Source organism: Strix uralensis, chromosome 10, assembly GCF_047716275.1.
Source record: "Strix uralensis isolate ZFMK-TIS-50842 chromosome 10, bStrUra1, whole genome shotgun sequence".
Taxonomy (NCBI): Eukaryota; Metazoa; Chordata; class Aves; order Strigiformes; family Strigidae; genus Strix; species Strix uralensis.
Genome location: NC_133981.1, coordinates 13600422 through 13620655, shown reverse-complemented (window position 1 = coordinate 13620655; position 20234 = coordinate 13600422). Strand labels below are relative to the sequence as shown.

At 49.7% G+C, this 20234-nt stretch overlaps 1 protein-coding gene across 4 annotated transcripts in view; it reads left to right on the top strand.

Moving 5' to 3' along the window:
* SSUH2 (ssu-2 homolog) overlaps nt 1-14743 on the top strand; it is a 35216-nt gene extending 20473 nt beyond the window's left edge. For 3 of the 4 annotated variants that reach the window (XM_074879232.1, XM_074879229.1, XM_074879227.1), the window contains 9 exons: nt 1502-1631; nt 4955-5015; nt 5649-5773; nt 6464-6526; nt 7405-7490; nt 9009-9101; nt 10178-10283; nt 12185-12292; nt 14280-14743. In XM_074879232.1, coding sequence (XP_074735333.1) covers nt 1502-1631; nt 4955-5015; nt 5649-5773; nt 6464-6526; nt 7405-7490; nt 9009-9101; nt 10178-10283; nt 12185-12292; nt 14280-14426 — 919 coding nt within the window. In that variant the 3' untranslated portion in view covers nt 14427-14743. The remainder of the gene's footprint in view (nt 1-1501; nt 1632-4954; nt 5016-5648; nt 5774-6463; nt 6527-7404; nt 7491-9008; nt 9102-10177; nt 10284-12184; nt 12293-14279) is intronic. The other variant, XM_074879228.1, reaches the window with a different exon arrangement.
* Nucleotides 14744-20234: the final 5491 nt, after the last annotated feature.

Sequence of the window (20234 nt, the reverse complement as noted above, 5' to 3'; positions counted from 1 at the left end):
ATGGGATGGCAGGAGTCTGCTCCTGTTTGTTTTCTTCATTTACACACGGGTTCAGACTGGATAGCTTGTGGCATTATGATTCTCAGCCTTAATGAGAGGGGAAAAGATGACTGCAAGACAGTGATCTGCCTAAGCATCTCATGAACACAGTCCTGCAAGGACAGGAAAGTGACTAATTAAACTAAATAAACATGAATTTGATCAATGCCTGGTGAACACTTGTTAGAGAAGCAAACATCGGGTCAAAAAAGAGAAAAAGGGAATGTGAAGGTTCAAGAATACTAGTGCTAAATTTCCTTTGGAGGGCAGCGGGCTTGGGGACAAGAGCTGAGTCCCCAGCCGGCCGTGCCAGTGCCGGGGATGCTGTGGGTGGGTGGTGAAGCTGGGGGAGTGCTGGGAGGGCCTGGCCAAAAAGTCTTCCTCCCCGCGCTGCCATCCCTGCCAGCCGAAATAGCTGTGGGAGCTGTGAGATCGGTGATTGCTCTTATTGAAGGGGGTTTCTTCATCTCAGCTGTCACCCCACTGACAGGGAGGGTTCTTATGAATATGGTCTGGGGTTGTAACAAAACAGTGTGGTTGGCCACTGAGGCTGGAGATGCGATGAGTTCTGAGGAAAGGATTCATGGTTGAATATTCCCCCAGAGCAAACGCTGACATTATCTCCTCTGCTACCACTTACTTCATGGTGTTTTAACATGCTTTCCACAGGTGTTAAATCAGAGAGATGAAAAAACACGTAATGGACAGTCAGGTGTCACAGTGGGACAGAGGGACCTGTCTCAGTTTTGGGCAGCTGCTGTAGGTTTTTCTCTCTTACAAAGACAACTGATGAGGATTTTTGAGGAACCACCTCTGAAAAACAGCTTTTAGGCTTTTTTTTTTTTTTTTTTTTCCTTTTCTATAATATTACTCTATCCCCATTGGCAGGGGAGGTAGGAGTGCCCCACACTGCCCATGACAACTCCAGGGACCTGCTGCCCTGGCCGCACTTGGGCAGAGCTGCTGCAGGGTGCCAAGGGAGGCACGGGATGTGCTTCATGCACAAGTTAGTCTTTCTGCTGCTGTTTCTATTAACAGAAAATAGAAAACAGCTCATAGTAACAGGGCTCCTTGGGTCTGGAAAAATAAAGAATGTCATTTCTAATCCCATAAGCTGACAGGGAAGCTGTTGATTAGCAGCTTGCAAAGACACAGCAATGTTTTGAACCGGCTCAACTTTACCCAGCTCGCTGAAGGCGAGGGTTTACACACACATGTATTTATTTCCGACCACTCTTTAATACTGACCTTGCTGATATTACATGAAGATATTTTTTAGAATGAAAATCTCTTTTTCTTTTGTAATAAGAAAGATGCCAGCTGTGATTGTGTAAAAAGGTGGGCGCACCCAAATGGGCTCTACTTCACTTTTTTGCATTAGGTTAAATACACTGAATGTTTCTAGCTAATTCTTTAGGACAAATTAAGAGTATAAATCTGTTTTGTTTCCGTTGCCTCCCAGTGTGCCCCCGATGACAGAGGCGGCGGCCAGGCAAGCCCTCCTGCGCTTCGTGGCCTCGCGATGCTGCTACGGGAGCAGAGCCGTGGGCCAGCTGGCCATCCAGTGTCTGCGCCCGCTGGGCATGTACCGAGTGAGTACCTCCAGATCGGGTGTCTTGGGCACCTCTTCTGAGCACCTGGGATAATTTCCAATTACATAGTGACATCAGGTCACAAAGAGCCATCCATTCATTAAATTAAATAGCCTTCATCCTACTTCAAGCGCCAAGTGCTTTCCAGGAAGAGTCTACCTAAGAGTTGACTGCAGGTTTTATAGCTGAAGGGTCCATCCTCCTCTACAGTAAAGCACCACCTTGGCAAAGCCCCTGGAAGCCTTCTCTGACTGCCTAGCTTTGGCAAAAGAGCCCTTTCCTTACCTAAACCACAGGAACCTGCCCTGCAGCTTGGTATTTTGGGCTCAGGCAAGCACAGAGTGACCTGTAATGCCACACATCCCCCCAGCCGTGAATCTATTCTGGTAATGTTTAATTTCACAGAAAACATCTGGGCTTTGATTCCTTAGCGTCACACAGAATCACACAGATTCATCAAGGTCGGGAAAGACCTTGAAGATCATCTGATCCAATCATTAACCTAACACTGACAGTTCCCAACTATACCATATCCCTCAGCGCTATGTCTGGGAAGTTAAAGTCTCCCACAAGAACAAGGGCAAGTGATCGTGAAATTTCTCCTAAGTGCCTATAGAATATTTCATCCACCTCTCTGTCCTGGTTGGGTGGCCTATAGTAGACTCCTACTACAACATCTGCCCTATTGGCCTTCCTCCTGATTCTAACACAAAGACACTCCACCCTGTCTTCACTATACTTGTGCTCAAAGCAATCATAACAGTCCCTAACATACAGCTCCACCCCCTCGCCTCTCCTTCCTTGTCTGACTCTTCTAAAGAGCTTGTAGCCATCAACTGGCACAGTCCAGTCATGGGAGACATTCCACCGTGTTTCTGTAATAGCCACTACATCATAATTTTCCTGTTTCATCGTGGCTTCAAGCTCATCCTGTTTGTTACCCGTGCTGTGTGCATTGGTATAGATGCACTTCAGATGGGCTGATGTCCCCAACACCTTTTCACATTTAGAAGTCCTAAGTCTGGCCTGACCTTTCACAGGTGTTACCACAGTTACTGATCCATCCATATCCCTTGCATCTTTGTTGTGCTGCCTGTCTCCATCCCTTGCCGCCACTGGGATAGCAGGGTGAGGGTCATCGCTGGCACAACAGCCCACAAACTCTGGTAATCTACCCTGGGGCTTATGCCTGGTGAGTTCCAGTTTTGTGCCCTTCCCCCTTCAAATCTAGTTTAAAGCTCTCTCAATGAGCCCAGCTAACTCCTGCCCCAAGATCCTTTCCCCCCTCTGGGACAGGTACATCCCATCTGATGCCAAAAGCTCTGGCGTCCTGTATACTAACCATGATTGAAAAATCCAAAGCCGTGCTGGTAACACCAGTCTCAGAGCCACAAGTTCATCTATTGGGTTCTCCTGTAATCTTCTTCATCCATCCCCGCAACTGAAGGGATGGAGGAGAACACAATTTGTGCCCCCGACCCCTTAACTGGTTTCCCCAAGGCCCTCTTCATTGGGGGGGCCCCCCAAATCTCTCTTCATTGATTTAGGACTTTTCCTGGTAATATCATCACTACCTGCCTGAAAAACCAAGAGAGGGTAGTAGTCCTTGGGTCTCACTAGAGCAGGAAATTTAGCCGTGAGGTCCTTCACCTGGGCCCCAGGGAGGCAGCAGACTTCCCTATGAAGTGGGTCCAGTCTGCATATTGGGCCTTCGACACCCCTCAGAATGGAGTCACCAACTACAATGACCCTTCTGGGGTTCTTTTTAGCATTGGTTTTAATACCTGGTCTAGAGCGACCCGGCCTGGGTGGACCTTGATCTTTCTCCTTGTTTGACTCATTCTCTTCATCCTTCTCTACTTCATTCAAAAGTTCCAGGGCCCCGTATCTGTTGTGAAGGGACATCACGGAAGGTGAGGGAGGTCGGGAGGGGATTTTCCTGCCTCCCTGAGCAGGGACCTGTTTCCAGCCTCCCCCATCCCTTAGGTCCCCTCCTTCTGCCTGGTCGCAAGAGGGTGAGGGATCACCTGCCTCTTTTGGAGCCTCCATTTGCTCCTGTTGCTTCAGGGGTGCCAAGGTGCTACTCCACCAATCAATTTCCCTTTTGCACTCCCGAATACTTCTTAATCTTTCAACCTCTTCTTTGAGCTTCACCACCAGGCTGAGCAGGTCATCCAGCTGATCCCAGTGCACACAGGTGCTGTCACTGCTGCCCTCCGACAGGACTGACAGGCTCAGGCACTCCCTGCAGCCCAGGACCTGGACCGCTGCATGTTTGCGCGGCAGCTCCGTCTGGGTTGCCACATTCTTTCTGGTGATGGTTTTGACCCGAGTGGAGACCATGGTTCAGTCTACTCGGGGAGGATGATGACAACTAGTTCAGATGAGCTCTAGACCCAGGAGAGGGACTGTGCCGCTCTCCTGCCTGCGCGAACTGCTGCGCAAAATGCCGTCCCACGTCCTTCTGACCCACCACACCCTGTTTGCCCGCCCTGTTGTTGCACTCCTGGTTGCTCACACTCCCTGGGGGCTGCTCTTGTACGTGAGGGCTGTTGGGTGTCATCACTCCAGGCTCTGCCCACTCTGAGTCCCCCCTGCCCTCGCTCCCAGCTCACTCTTCCCGCTCAGGGGGAGGCGGCTTGAGGCTCTCCCTCTTCCCTGGGCTTCTGCCTTCTCGGCTTGCAGTTTTGCTGTGGGTTTTTTGATGCTTTCAGAAGGGTCTCCCACTGCTATCCTCCTCTTCGGAGCCCCTCTCCTCAGCAACTGAAAATCACTATTGCAGATTTGGTGCTTGCTGCCGTGAGCAGCTGGCTCTCAAGTCAGTCCTGGGTTGGGGAATCGCCTGTGGGGGAGTACCCAACACACCAAACTGGTGAGTTCAGGGCCAGGCTTTGGTGCGGGCCTGGCCTGGGCAGTGTCCAGGGGAGTGCTGCAGTGCCCACCCCTGCTTCCTTTTCTGGGGCTTCTTGGAGGGGATGATGCAGGAGCATTGAGAAGCAGGGTGCTGGGAGCGCCCTTTGGTAGGCACTGTGGGGCAGATAGTCCTTTATGCTAATGTTTGTTCCACTTCTGAGATTATTCAGATTACTCACAAACATTATCTGGGCCTTCCCTAGAAAATAAGCCTCAGCTTTTTCCAAATAATGGTAAAATGCACTTTTGCTGTTAAAATACCAACCAGTTTTTCTTATGCAAGTTGTACTCAGAGACAGAAGAGTCTGGGAATGCCCTCAAGACCCATTATTAGCAAGACACAGTTCAAATTTAAATACCTGCTTTGTGCAAGTTGTCTTTGTGGTGAGTGCGTGATTTTTCTCTTCTAGTATCGACTGGAGACGTTCAGTGAGTCGAGGTTAAGCGAGTGGGTGTTTGAGCCCTTCACCAGTAAGTGACTGCCCTGAATCCCAATGGAATAGCTCTCGTGGGACCTGCCCCGCACGTTGAAGCTGGGGTCTAAGGCAGTGCTCACCGTTCAGGGCTCATGGGGCTCCTGGAGATGACTTGAACCTGGTTTAACGTGCATGAGGTTTACCTCATCCCTCGTGGCCTTTTGCACTCTGCAGAACCCCTGAAGCTGGGGCAAAATGCTTTCTTTTACAAGCTTAGTTTGCTTTCCTCATGTTATGGGAGGTTTTGTTGCATGCCCTGGGAGCAGAGGCCGTTAGCTCCCTGCCTCCTACGAAGTGCGATGTATATTCAAATCTTGCCAAGATTTACGATGAGCACCTGCGAGTCCACTTTTTACTGACCTGCTGAGGAGTGCACAGGACCCCTGCCCCTGTTTTTTGGGTGATGGCTGATCCCAGGGGGCTTCACTGGTTTGGGCGGATCTGCTGGGAGGACTGGGGGGGAGACAGGGGCTGTGCTGTGGTGGCAGGAGGATGGTCAGCACCTCGGGATGGTACAGACTGTGTAGGGTTGGTCCCTGGTGCGATGCCTGCATGGGGATGGGGTGTGAAGCCATCATCCAATCACCATCTCCAGGAAAGTGAATAAGATGCCATTCCCCTCCTGCAGACCCCAGAGCAGCTGGACCCTCTGGTGACACCCCCCTGGACCCCTGGGACGTGGAGGTTGGGACCCCCCCACTCTTCCAGGGCCAGACGCGGCGCTGCCGGGTGCCCCGCTCGGCGTTGGTCAGGGTGAGTCCCCGCTTGCTATTGGCTGCTCATGGTAGCCCCTTCCCCTGCCGATGGGCTCCTCAGGGCTCTGGGAGCAGCCCCCAGTGTCCCTTCCCCAAGCCGATGGGCTCCTTGGGGCTGGGGGAACAGCCTCCAGGGTCCCTTCCCCAGGACCAGCTCCCCGGGATAGTGATGGGTACCTCACTATGGTTCTCATTTTCTTGGGTTTTTCATCATTGAACACCAGGGAAAATAGTCAGAGATCCCTTCTTCCCTGTGTTGTCTCCCTCTAGATGTTTGAGGACAAATCTTGCTGCAGCCTTTTCAAGAAACAGCACCAGATAATCTTTCCTCTTTTGTTAATTTTTTTTTTTTCAATGTTAGCAGAACATTTGTTTGCATGACAGTTCCCATTTAGCTTTTGACAAGCTCTATAGCTGGTCAATTTATTTTACTTTTTAAGTGAAATGATGAATAAAGAAAAAAAATTACTTTCTTTTGCCAGCACTACATAGACATTGGCCTTTGTTAAATAATTATTATTTATAACTCCTTTAATGGTTGTACAGCACAATTTTATGGTGTTGGATTCTGTCCCGTTAGGACCAGAATTTTATCACTGAATTTAGATGCAGGAAGAGTGGATGTGCATAATATGAGATATCTGAAATCCCTGGGCAGCTCTGTGCATGAATAATCTTCTGATTTCAGGACTGTCACAGATGCCGTGGTCATGGCCGGTCCAAGTGCGGGGTATGCCATGGGGCAGGTCGGGTAAGGAGCTGGGAAACCTTCCACCAGACAGCCTGCCTTCCCTAGTCCTCTGAGTTTGGGGGTCATTTGCAAATTTACAACATGTTCTGTCTTATTGCTGTGCTTATTATGAGGGTTGGAAATCTGAGGGCAAGTTCTAGTTTATTCCCCCAAACCCATTTGTGTTCAGTCCAATTTCCTGGGTCCTGCAAAGATGCTGGAAGGGGTTGTCAAAATCCTGCCCAGGTAGAAAAGATGTCTTACCGCATCCTCAGTCAATAGCCTGTGTGTTATGATGGGGAGAGGGAAAGGAGAATTTGCTTCTGCGCTGTTGAGAAGAGGTCAGATCTCAGGTGTGAAATGCAGCAAAGTGTTTGCTGCCTTTCAGAAATGCTCAGTTCTGCATTTAGGGTTTCTGAATGGGAGAGGAGACTTAACCCAGGGATGGAGTGCAGCAACAAATCTGCCCTCCTGTCTTTATTTGTTCTTCTGCACAGATATTCCCAGACAGACAAAAGGAGTATTGTCATTGCACAAATTTGCTGCTTAATTAAAGTCAATCTGATGGAATAGGAATACTTAAAGTATACTACTAATGACAAGAATAAATAACAGTGGGAAAACACACGTGTAAGAAAAAAGTCATTTCAAGCTAGAACATGTGTCTAGTTTGCATCACTGATGAGTTTGACTGGAACACCTAATTAATCCAGGGTCACAATTTATGGGCTATTTTGTACACTCTTCATTTACAATGTACATACCTGGCATATGGCTTTCTCTGCAAGCCTGAGTTAGCAATTATTTTGATAATGTGCATAAAAGCTTCTGATTTATAAACCTGACATGTTTTTATTCTAGCAGCCACCACCTGTTTTAATTCTTCGGTATATTTGCAGACGAGGTGTGTAACATGCAAGGGGTCCCGCCGGAGGCTAAAGCAGCAGAAGAGATGCCAGCTTTGCTCAGGTACAGGTCGCAAAAGGTACGATGGGCTCCTCTGCGCGTCACTTGGTGTGGCTCTGCTTGGGCCGAATTGCTTCCCTTAGTCCGTGTTCGCTCACGCAATGGTATGGTTAGCAGAAACCAGTCACCCCGGTCCCGCTGGCTTGGTGGAGGTTATCAGCTGAGGGTCTATTAGTAGGAGGAAAAGACTGGGAAGTTGGTAGGGGAAAAAAGCCGTTAGTCCAGTGTGATTGAGCCAAAATGACTCCACTTGCGTGCCTCTGGCAGCAGTTACAGCGCAGAGCTCTACATGCTTGTGCACTTTTGTTATTTCCTACCATGAAGACACCTAACAGATAAAGCAGTACAGCAGTAGCTTTATTCTCCAGGAATAATGGTTAGAAATAGCCTTTTTCCCCTCTGATTTTTAAATGAAATTTCATTTTAACATCTGTTATTCATTCTGTGTGGCCTACTCTCAGCATTCAGAAACCAGGCTGGTATCCCAGACTCATGAGAGAAGTTCTTAAGCATTTGGAAAATAGTATCTTTTTGGCTAGCCTTTCTTCCATCTTTTTTTACCTTTCTGTTACAAGACGGTCGCCTTTCCCAGCTTCTCTGGGAAACTGGAGAGAGCTTTGGGTTTTCCAATGAAAGCAGATTTTCTCAGACCTTCAGGAGCTGCAGCAGGAAAGAGACTTCGAGTGTCTCCAGGTCGATGCTCAAGCTCCCATCCTCGGTCTTGGCAGGCTCTGCTCGGCTCAGCCGGGGAGGGGTGGTGGGACGGGCTGCAAGGAGCCTGCTCAGGATGGCAGCAACAAATTTCTGAGTGGCTCTTTTGTTCGGTTCCTGCAGCGCCTGGTTGGGCTTTGGCAGGTTTCACGGCGAGTGCAGCCTGGACAATTATTACCACCCTCTGTTTTTTCCAAACATGATACTTAACAGGCTTAAAAATGATCTTTAAGTGACAAAAAAAAGAAAGCACTATTCTAAAACTGTTTTGTTTATGTGGCTCCATTAAGTTTAAAATAACAGAGATGGTATCGTGCATAATCATGGCAGTCATTTTAAAGCATGAATCCACTGGGGCTAATGATGGCTTGAAGAGCCTTAATGAATCAGTTGTTAACTGCTGCTAATCTGTGTTGCATTGATGCAATCAAAATGCTCCATGCATAAGCATATGCCTCCTGCATCTGTTAGAAGCACAGGCAGCAGCGTCTTCAAAGTGACACTCGCCTTCCTACCGTTGTGTGGGGAAATTGTGATTATCCTTAATTAGATGTACAAATACATTCTTTGACTAATTCCACATTTACAAATAGATTTGAGGCTGGCATTAGTCATTTGTTTTTCCCAGCAAATATGTTATATCCCTTGAGTCACAGACTGGGGGAAGATGTATGTGCGGTGCATCTGCTGTCGTTGACTCCTGTAGCTGCTGACCCAGCTGAGCTACACAGACAGTCTGAAATAAATCACCCCCAGGTCTGAAGGCCTCTGAAAGCTGGCAGTGTTTAAAAAATCCTGTTTAAATTCCTTTTTGTTGCATCCAAAGGTGCAATACCTGTTCTGGCCGGGGCAGCAAGACCTGTGTGACCTGTCAGGGAGAGAAAAAGCTCCAACATTTCAAGCAGCTGGTGATAACTTGGTAAGTAGTACGGGTAGAAGTTCAGAGCTGTTCCTTTTATTCCTTGTTTTACTGCAAGACTTGGGAGCTCAGCTGGTCTCACTAAGGGGAGGCTGGGAGAGTATTTCTTGCCTTTGGTCAGGCAGAAACAGGGGCTTACAGGAGCAGCTTTAGTCCTTAATGATGGCAGTCTTGTCCACGGGGTATGGTGGGAGCTGCAGTGGGTTCTCAGAGTTAAAGGATGGCCCAAGGTCACACAAGAAGTCAGAGATGGAGCTGAAGCAACTGAGCAGAGAGGGAGCTGGCACAGCCCAGACCTAAAGCCCCTGGCAGCCCCCAGGGCAGTGGCCCAGCTCCTTTTCCCGGGGCTTTAGTGATGGCCCAGAGCTGCTGGCTCTGGTGTTGCTCTGGCACGTCCCATTTGGGAGCTGTAACACCAGAGATAACAGATGGGGCTGGAAAAGATCTTAGCTTGTGAGGTTTAGCTAAAAGCCATTACCTGCCCTGCTGGGTGCTTCCTGAGCACTTTCCCATTTTTGTACAAAATGCCTTCAATTACCCTGTGTGAAGACCAGCATTTTTTGAAACACCATCTCCATCCATCCTGAGAGACTGGAAATTGCCCCAGCCATGCCCATCATGCTGGTGGGACTCTGGGGGGTGCAGGGGCCCCAGGGCTGTGCTACGCCAGACAAGCACAGCTCTGTCACATGAGACCTTCAGTTCCTTTGGCACTAACCATGCCCCTGTCCTACAGGTAATAGAGAAAAATGGTTCACTGTAAGAGGAACTGTGGCTTTGGAAAGGGAATAGAAGTCCTCTCCTGCAGCAGGGAGTTAATCGGTGTACGAGGCCCTGAAAGCTGTAAGGCAAGGGGATCATCATGAAGGTCTGTTTTCAGGATTATTTACACAAGAGCCATCCATGGTTGTTGCACACACAAGGTTATTAAGAAACTAATGCGGGAGTGCACAAAGGTTAGGCAGGCATGACTATTGTCCTCAGAAATCAGGGAGCACCCAAACATTACTCGGGCATTTAGACAGAGCCTGGAACTAGCTCAGCTCGGGTCGTTCAGTTTTCCCTCTCTCTTGCAGGAAGAACAATGTATTTGAATTTGTTTCTGAGCATCATCTGAACTTCCCAGGAGAGCTGCTCAGCAAAGTCAGCGGGGCGAATGTATTTAAAGATGAAAATGTGGTGGTGAGTGTGACTTTGGGGGCCGGAGGGGATTCCTCCCTGAGCGACTGTAAAGGAGGGGGGATGTGAAATGCCTTCCAGCTGCGCGCCTCTACTGCAGTGCCCGGGGCTGCTCTGGACACTGTGATAACCAGTGCCCTCTCCTGCAGCAGAGCTGTGGTCCCCCATTTGTGGGACACAGCTTTTCCCATTTCTACAGTCAGGAGAAATTTAGGGAGTAACGGGATTATAAAATCCATCAAAACTGGGTCTTTTTCCATCAGCAACCCCTGGGAAGCCATGACTTTGCCCCTCCCCACCGGGCCAGGTTGCTCTTGGCTGGGACAGAGATGCTTTGGGGGACCCACAGGTGACCTGTGCAGTCTGACAGAGTGGCACCAGTGCCAATGCAATGGGGCTTCGGGCCATTGTCCCTGGTGCAGAGCAGCCTGAACTTCCTCTGAGGAACCAAGAATTGTTGGGTTTTCTGCCTGACAAAACGTGACCAACCTGTGCAGCGGCAGTCAGCCCTCAACCACCCCAGGTTACTTTCCGTGGCCATTGCCAGACTAGCAGAAATCCACCCCAGAGTTGTTCTCCACAGCTCTCCAGCAATAACAGGACACATCCAGCAGCACATCCATCTCTGGGGCTTTTTATATTGTCCCTTGCACATCTTCCGCTGCCTGCACAGCATCAGTGCCACCGGCTGCAGGCTCGGCAGGGAGAGGCCATGGGACGGTGGCTCTTGCCCCTTGCCGGAACGCCTGCAGGGCATTGCCATTTGCCAGCAAACCCGCCTGCCTGCAGAGCCACCGCGAGCTCATCCTGCAGGCAGGAACTGATCCTGGAGCTTCGGAGCCAGGACCCAGCACAGAGGTGCTGCTGCTGGCTGGGGCTGCTGGCTGGGCTGCCGTGGAGACCTGTGGCTGCAGGGCCCTTCAACAAGATGGTCATCAGTGCTGGAGATCTCTTCTCCTCCAGCTCCTGTGGTACAGGGGTCCCAGAGGGAATCTGCCTCCGTGTACCTGCAAAAGTCTGGAGTAAACCAACCCGAAAACGGCTGAAGCACAGTGCCCTCCTACAGCCAATGCCATTGCTGTACTGCTCCGTTCTCAGCTTGATTTTTTTTTTTTAATGCGAATGCAAATGAGTGAGGATTTAACTGTGCCTTTTTATTATTTATTAGTTGTTTTTCAGTAACTGTACAAACTTTGGTCATGTACCAAGACGGGGAGATAGGCACCATCCAAGCACGGACCAGCTTTCCTCCAGAGAGCTATTATTCAGTGTCATGCATCTGTAGCGAAGACTTTGCATCTGGTGTTGCAGAACCCCTTTGGGATTTGAATGATGTTTTAGCATCTGAGTCACTCTCCAACAAATGCTTTATCTCTGAAGTCCTATGAGCATTACAATCAGTGGGCCTCTTACATAAATAGGTATCACTCCTGGCTATGCAAGAAGTAGCTGACTGGTTCTGCTTTGCCCCCAAGCCCAGTATTTCTTCTGCAAATTGTCCATATGCTGGGGGAAAACAGAAAGGCTTAAAAAAGCCTTTCAAATTTAACAGTGCTGCACTGCTGGAGAAGGTGACAGTGAATCCTGTTGGGGCACAGAGTCAGAGTCACCCAGTGCCACTTTTTAGCCAAACCAGGATGGGAGTAGCAGCCTCTCCCCATGCTGTCCTGCTCCACAGGCAACACTAAGCTCTGCCTAGAGAGGCACAGTCTCTACTTCGGACACTTCTACATTTTGCTGGGGTGGGATGGACATGCCTTTGAGACTGAGCTTACCGTTTGGTTTATGTATTTCCATTCTATGCCCAGGTCTTTCCTTGCATTTGCTGGTAACAGGTGAAATGAATATGCTTGTGCCAGACAAATAGGGTCTCTCTTTTGCACAGTTGGGTTTATTTCTTGCAGGTATACCCCATCATCAACTTTCCTGATCCTGAGATCTCCCTGGCCTCACAGCGAGCCATCGCAGAGCACAGTGCAGCACTGGCCACGTCCTCCCGCATCCTCCGACAGGTAAGGGGGGAGCCCAGAGCAGAGCCACCCCTGCACCCAGTGGGCAGCTAATGAGGCCCGATTAGTGAGCTTGGTCAGACACTATAAGATGTTGAGAATAGTAACCGATTTCATTTTTTATTTAGAGGTGATCTTTAGCAAATGAAAAAGAAATTCTAATTATCAAAGAAATCTTAATTATCGAGTGAAATACCAGGGAAATAATTTTTCAGACATGTATTGAAAGATGGAGGAGACTGTGGTTATTATTGTTCCTTTTACCTTTTCAAAGCCCTGGCAAACATTATTTATTACCACTATTTTTATCTTGGAAGCTAATTTTGAATAAACATTAGGATTCCACTCCATCTGATTCTCGCTAGAGTGTTGTAATCTCTGTCGTTGCTATTATAAATGTGATTGCAAATGCAAAAGTTTAGCTAGAACATACTGTCTTTTCACCCACAGGAAAGAGAAGGTTTCACATTAAAAATGCAAGTAAACTGAAAGACCAAAATAAACTTAAAGGGAGATGGTTTGATTTTCCATGTGGTCTGTCAAAACCAGCTCTCTGGCAAATTTTTGTCTTCCAACTTAATTCCAGCCTATAATTTCCACTTCTCAGCATCAAAGGCAGTTTGTTCACTAGATTGCTGCACTCCAGCCAAAGGCTGTGCTAGCTGTATGGCAATGCAGGTGCTGAAAACCTCCCACCCTGCCAAATCCCCGGCACCACGCGGTATTTATGCTGGTCCGGACTGCCTTCTGCCGGTGCTTTCCCCACCATTGAATTTTTCATCCCCTCTGCTCGTTGTTGGCTGAGGTTCCTCCACTTAATATTCAGCATCTTTTGGAAAAAGCTGGTGGTGGTGGTGGGGGGAGTCTCTTCTTTGCTTGCCTGACGCTATTGTGGTTTCTTATGACGTTAGCCATGTGTTGGAGGTCAATACCTACTGGGGTTAGAGGGGCTGGAGCCCGGAAGACTTTGCTGAGCTCATAGAGCTTTATTTAAAACAGAGACTTTGTGTGTGACTAGAACAAGATGTGAGAGCCGGGGTGGATGCTGGGGCTGCACTGGCTGCTCAGGAGACCTGACCATCTGCGGGGCACCGCGCGGCTCTCCTCCCTCTCCCACCCCACTGAGCAGCACTAAGGGGCTGGGCATGTCGCTGGGCTCGAGCTGGCCGGGGTCCTGGCTGATCATAAACTTAAAATTCTCCAAAACTTGGGTTTGGTTGGTGTTAGGGAAAGGTGGAGATTGCTAAACTTTCTGCAAAGAAAAGAAAGGAACAAAGCGGGTCCCTCCAGGAGGAGATAAGGTACCACCGCAGCACTGACACCAGCCTGTCTCCTGTAATTCAGCCATGAATAATAATTACCAGATAAGAAGAGATGTAAGCAGCTTCCTTACCCCTCAGACTGGGAAGGGAGCAGCGCAGCAGGGGTTAAATCTGCAGCAATTTCTGCTGCAGTAACACAGCACAGTGTGGCCCAACACTGGCATCTCTTCCTGCTTCCAAGGGACAAGGGTGACACATGTCCACAAAGGTGGTGATCTACCACCAGCACTGGTGGTTCCTGGTGCGCCCCCAGACTTCCGGGGCTCCCCGTGTTCCCAGGGCACGGATGGGGAACTACGGTCACACACAGACCTCAACCATGCACAAGACAGGGGCATATGCTAACGCACCGAGGACTGGAAACAAGGCTTTAAGGATTTAAGGAACTAGCTTAAATAGCCATAAATGCAGCAAAAGTGGTCTAGTATACAAAGGCCAAAACATGTTAGCTCCATGCTAGCAGCACTAGGGGAATTTCTGATGGCTGTAGCAATGGGTGTCCATTGGGTTTTCCTTTCCCCTTCATAAAGCAGCAGCAATCTTGGACCTGCAAAGTTTGTGGCTAAAAGTTGAGGCTCTTTTCCTCTTTACATCTCTTGGTCTAAAGCGAGATACAGTGTCTGCTCCAAACTGCTTATTTAATTTGAGCTTTTCCTTTCATTTCCCAGCGTCAAACGATTGAGCTAATCCCCATCACAGAAGTTCACTACCAGTATTCAGGGAAGCCTTACCTCTACTACATCTACGGGCTTGAAAACAAGGTATATGCGCTGGACTACCCCGAGAGGTGCTGCTGCAGCTGCACCATCCTCTGAGAGCTGGCATGGGAGAAAGGCACAACTGCGGCAGCAATTGTGGGGACTTGGGGATGCTCCGGGACCTTACCCATCACACCAGCTGTGCTTGCAGAGGACTGCAAACAAAATGGAGAAGGGGAAAAAAACCATGACTCCCCTCCCTCCAAACTGCTTGTATCTCAGAGCCAGGCCCAGCTCCAGGCTGCTGCTGGGCGCAGGACCTGGCCTTTGGGTAAAGGTTCCTGCCGTGGATGTTTTCCTTCCTTGTTGCAGTGCTGTATCATTAAAGTGATGCATATTGACAGAGACATTTTCAGTACAACTATGCAGTTTATGACCGGTGCCTGCCTTTCCCTGTTTTATTTGTCAGTTTTCCTGAGTTACTACATAATCTATAATGATATATTTCAAAATCTATCCAATTAGCAAATCTAACTTCAGAGGATTTCGTTTTAAAATACCCAGTAACACCATCTGAGGGGTGGTTGTACCATTATGAAAATTATTGTCTAAGAAAAAAAGAATAAAAGGCTCTTGCATGCGCTGCCCTGGGTGGCTGCAGGGATGGGGAGAGCAGGACAGTGCAGGGGGCAGGACATGGGGTCACCCCTGTGCCTGTGGGCTGGGGAAGACGAGCTCTGCCCCTGGGGACAGCACCCGCGCCCGGGGCCTCATCCAGACAAGGGGCATTGGCTCAAGTGCCCGCAGGAGGCAGTTCTGCCACGTCCTCCTCTTTTTTTTTATTACCAGTCTTGCAACATTTATCTCAGAAAAGCTTGCAGGGGAACCTCAGCTCGCTTTGGGTTTAAGGCTAATTTAATTTAAGTGCAAACACTTGTGTTTGCAGCGCAGAGCTTGAGGAGATAAAGCAAACAGACCCTAAAAAGTTCAGAAATGTGCAAGCAAACAGAAAGACACCAACACTCCTATTTAAAAACAAACCAAACAATCCTCCTCTCCTCCCCCACGATTTTTTACATAGTTCCTGCACTGTTTGGGGCCTAATGGAGGGGTTTCGCATGGGTGGTGCTGGCAGCCCCCAGCAGACTGCTGCATCCCATGGGATGTGCTCCCCTGCAGCCTGGCACTCTCGTTGCACTGAAGTGGCAGCTGAGTCAGTAGGTTATCACAGCAAAGTCCGCATGGGAGAAACACAGCTCGAGGGGCTGGGAAAGTTTTAAAAGATAAAGACCCATATGTCGGCTTGAACGGGGATTGTGAGGGGTGAGAGTGAGGAAAAATCGACTGGGGAAAGACACTTAGCAACTGACAAATTTTAAACAAGTGAGTTGAAAATTACTTTATAAAGGAAGTGTTTCTAAAATGAAACAAAAACATGTGGTTTCTGCTCATATGTAAAGCAGAGAGGATGAGAGGGAGTGAGAAGCTTTCCTGATTTTGCTGGGGTTGAGGGGAGAGACACAGGCAGAAGCTGCTGTCCTGGCCCTGAGTGATGCTCCCCCGTGTCAGCTCTGGCACTGAGCAATGCTCTTCTGCATCAGTCCTAGCCCCGAGTGATGCTCTTCTGCATTGTCCCCAGGCCTGAGGGCGGGTGTGTTGGGGGTGTCAGATCGGAGCTGGTTTCATCCTGTCCCTGACCCAGTGTTCCTGGGGGATTTTGCAGGCAGGCACAGGGGGCAGGGTACTGAGAACCGCGGGCAAAGGGGCCTTTGTGCTCGCTGGACAGGAGACGCATGCAGCTGATGTACCACCTCTGCAGTCTGCTCCAGGGTTGGGGTGGCTCAGGGGGGCCCCTGCTGCTGCCATCGAGTGCTCTGCAGCCAAAGGGCACATAGGCACTGACAGCTGCCTTATTAAAACACAGATTTAAAGGCTAATTTGATGGCTAATTCTGGACTGGCTCTTTACCCCATGCATGCCCATGTAAGTGTGCCCCAGAACACCACCCAAACTATTCCTGACAAAAGTTCAATCTTTAAAAAGCCACAAGGATGTCACTTCTTTTTTTTTGGCAAAAACCCCTTCACTTCAGAGCTTCGAGACTCCAGAGCAAAAGGAGGTAAGAGCAGGTTTCCCTACAGAGCACTGCAGGACGCACATGCAAAGATGTTCCTTCCCATATATATATATATACACACATATCATATAAGTGTGTGTGTACTCACATATAGATACATGCACATTTTCTATAGCCAGGCACAGCGGAGCAGGCCAGCGTGGCACATAAATCAAGCAGGCTGCCTGCCTGGCAGTGACAGATTGGTTTAGGCAGTTGCATCTAATGCAGTTTTAGTCTGGCCTTACTTGGGTTAAACAAGTCCCTGACCTGCGTAAGGCTGAAAAATAACCTGAGGAGCTGATCCTGTGGCTCATCGTACTGGGCAGCCTCTGGAAAGTGCTGCAGGCTCACTGGACGTGGCCATGCAGAGCCCACACCACTCATACACAGGAGCTTCGTTGCAGTCCCTGCAGCCACAGTCTGGGCTTGGTTTTCTTTTGTTTGAGGGGTTAAACCTGGCCGAGAGGCTCCTGCACCCGCAGAGCCCATTCAGCCTGCAGCTGGGCCAGGAAACCCGTGGGGAGACCCAAACTGCTGCACATCAGCATAGAAATGGGTATGACTTGATGCACACACAGAAGGTAAATTGAGAAGAACAACAGAAGAGAGTGCATAAAGAGCTGGAAATGGCTCCCATATGCCAGGCAGTTAGGGCTGGTGGGGGAGAAGGGGGAGAAGGGGGTGTAGGGATGCTCAGCCCTGGGTGGGGGACAGCAGCTGAGCTGCCTCCCTGGGGTTGCCCACCAAGGTGACTGGGCTAGCAGCGAAATGCAGCTGGTGGCCATCCCCAGGCAAGCGTCCATCCTCTGCGGAGGCTGGACCTCCGGCTGTTGGAGGGTATCTCACCGACTGAGAAGACCACCCAACACTATCATGGCAAAGAGGAAAGAAAGGAGGGTGTTTTTCTTCTGCGCCACCAACAGAGAGGGACCAGACAGTTTGGATAAGCTTTAGGAGCAATCCAAATAGCCTAAATAATCATCAGGCCAGATTCTTTCTGGACTGAGCAGTTGCTAGTGGTTGTTCAGAAACAAATACAAACCCAACTTTGCTCTCATCGAGTCATTCTTGAAGCACGAGATAAGCTTCATCCTCTCTGCTGCTGCTGCCAGGGTGGAAAGGGCCAGACAGTGCTCCCTTAATGAACAGCACCCTGACCCCCCTGGCAGGGACGGGCAGAGGAACGGCTGGTCCAACATCCTCTGTCTGCGATACTCCTGCCCCAGTCCCACTGGGGCCAGGGGGCACTCACTGTGGGAGGGAGCTCAGAGCCTTGAGCCCCCCAGTTTCTGCTAAAGGCTCAAGCCCTCTTGTGTTCCCGGGCTTGGGGAACCGCTGCGCTGCTGGTGTCTTCCCTGGGCATAGGATGGGGGGCAGTGGGAGCAGGCGGAGGCTGTGGGAGGCAGAGGGGCCATCAGCCCTTCCTGCCCCACATGCTGGGCTTCTGTCCCTGTGCTAAACCCCACTGAGGTGGAACGAGCATCCCTGGATGAAGGCACATGTGGGAACGAGGCACCCACACCCAACACCGGGTGCCGCCTCCCCCCCGTGACAGCCTTGGGGTGGGAGTCTGCCATTCCTGGCGTTTTTTAATAGAACTTCAACTATATTTAGATCAAAAATAAATACATTCTTGGCTTGAGCACACTTCTCAATGCCTGATGAATGAGCAGGACCTCTTTCACAGGAAACTATAAAATTCCTGGGGTGACGGCTTGCCTCTGCCGGGGCGAAGGGAAGCAGAGCTCTGCGCTGCTGCTCCGCCTGCCAGCCTGTGCTCAGATGTCTTCACTTTCAGAGCAGGCTGGTCATTACTAATAACCGCACTACTGTGTTTATTATTCATGCTGTGTGGGAACAAGGAAAGAAACTCGATGATGCTGAAAACCTTATTCTGTGTTTTAAAGGAAGTGAAGCTTTGTAAGGCCCTGTTGGGTGAGGGCAGAGGACCCTGGCCTGGCTGAACCATCAGAGATGCTGTTTGGGGACAACACCTGAGTGTGGCCATTTTCTGGCACCTCTTCCCCTCATGTTCCCCAGCACTGTAACCAGGGGTGCTTGAGGGCCTTGGCTAGTTCCTTAATTTCTCTTTATGGACTTGCTGCCCAGGAATTCATCCAGGCTGCTCCTGAGCACACCCACTCTGTGTGCCCGGGGTAACACATCCCATAGAGGCAGGCTGCAGCTCGAGTATAACTCTAGGTTTGCTTAAATGGACAGTTATTTCAGTCACTGCAGTATGTGTCTGAGTAACCTCTTGGGGGGGGTGTCCATCTGTGACCAAAGGAACAAACTGCTGGGCGAGTGCAAAGTTTTGCACTGTCCCCCGTCCCCTGAGTCTTTGAGGGTTTATCAAACAAGTTCAGTCTTTTGACACAACAGCCCCTAAATGCAATTTCATCCAATAAATATGATAAATTGGTCGCAGCGACTGTGCTGGATTCCCGGTGGGTTTGCTCCAGCCCATAACCCAAAAACCTCCTCCATGAGAAGAGGGAGGAGGGTTTGCACCGAAGCCTACCAACCTCCCACCAGCTCCCCTGTGGCCCCAGGGCCACTGCTGCCTGCCTCAGCCCTGGGAGCTGCCAGCAGCAGCGTAGGGTCTGGGGGAAGGAGCCGTGCCCTCCCCTTCCCCACTTCTTCAGCCCAGTTGAGCTTCCTCCATGTGTTGTTGCTTCTAGCACCTTTAAAATAACATTTCTTCTATCTGCTACAGCAGGTTCATTGCTTTATGTTGAAAAGCCAAAAGCATACTGTAGAAACTCTTTAAAAAACAGTATCTTCCCAGGAAAAAAAATTCTCACTGCATTGATCTGTCCATCTATCTTAGCACCGAGATTCTTCACATACTGACCCCCTGACACAGCCTGCTTTTGTGGAGAAAACTGCTCTGAATTAGGCTGCTTTTCCCTCATCTTTCCAGGTCGTGGATGGTTTTTTCCAGTGTCTGAGGCTGTGTGGGGCTCTTGCAATCTCAACATGGTAATATCATATCTGTGTTTTGAGCTCGCTAATCATCAGTCAAACTCCCATTTTAGGACATATTTTCACTAAAATGCTACCTTATTTGGCCTTTTCCTCTCTGTGATTCCGGTGACATCACCCACCAAGCAGTCAATTCAAACAGCTATCACCCCAGTGAGTCCCTGTGCAGCAGAGTGAGGGGGAAGGCGGGGGACATGGGGCCAGCGTCCCTTCTGTCAGGGACCAGGAGATGGCAGGGCTGTGAGCCCGAAACATGGCCTGAGAAGCTGTGGAGTCTGTGTTTGAAGGGAACTGCCTCCACAGCACAGACTGGGATGCACTGGGATGCCTCCACAGCACAGACTGGGATACACTGGGATACACATGCCCAGTGTGCCAAATCCTGCCCAGCCACCTGGGTGTGTTAAAGTGAAAACCCACCCCCAAGGTACTGCTGAGCCCCCTCTTACACACATCTCCATCACACGTGGTGTGTTACAGAGCGCTTGCAGAGGTGTGGTTACCAGAGCCAGCAGCTCAGATGGCCTGGCCAGGGAGGGTCGGCTCTGGTGCTGTGGGCTGCAGTGAGCTGGGTTTTTTCCATGTCAGTAGTTTTCCTCTCCCTGCCTGCCCTGCAGATCTGACCGATCCGGCAGTAATATTTACTGGTGACGAGACCAAGTAAATTGGTGGCAGCTCTGCAGTAAATTAGAGGTGCTATTTCCTCTGGTACAAGCCAGACGTCTTTTGCCCTCAGAATAACAATAAACCAGCTTCACAGCTTACATGAAAGTTTCTGTTCTAAATCCTGTTCCCCCCAAACTCCATTATTTTCTGAATAA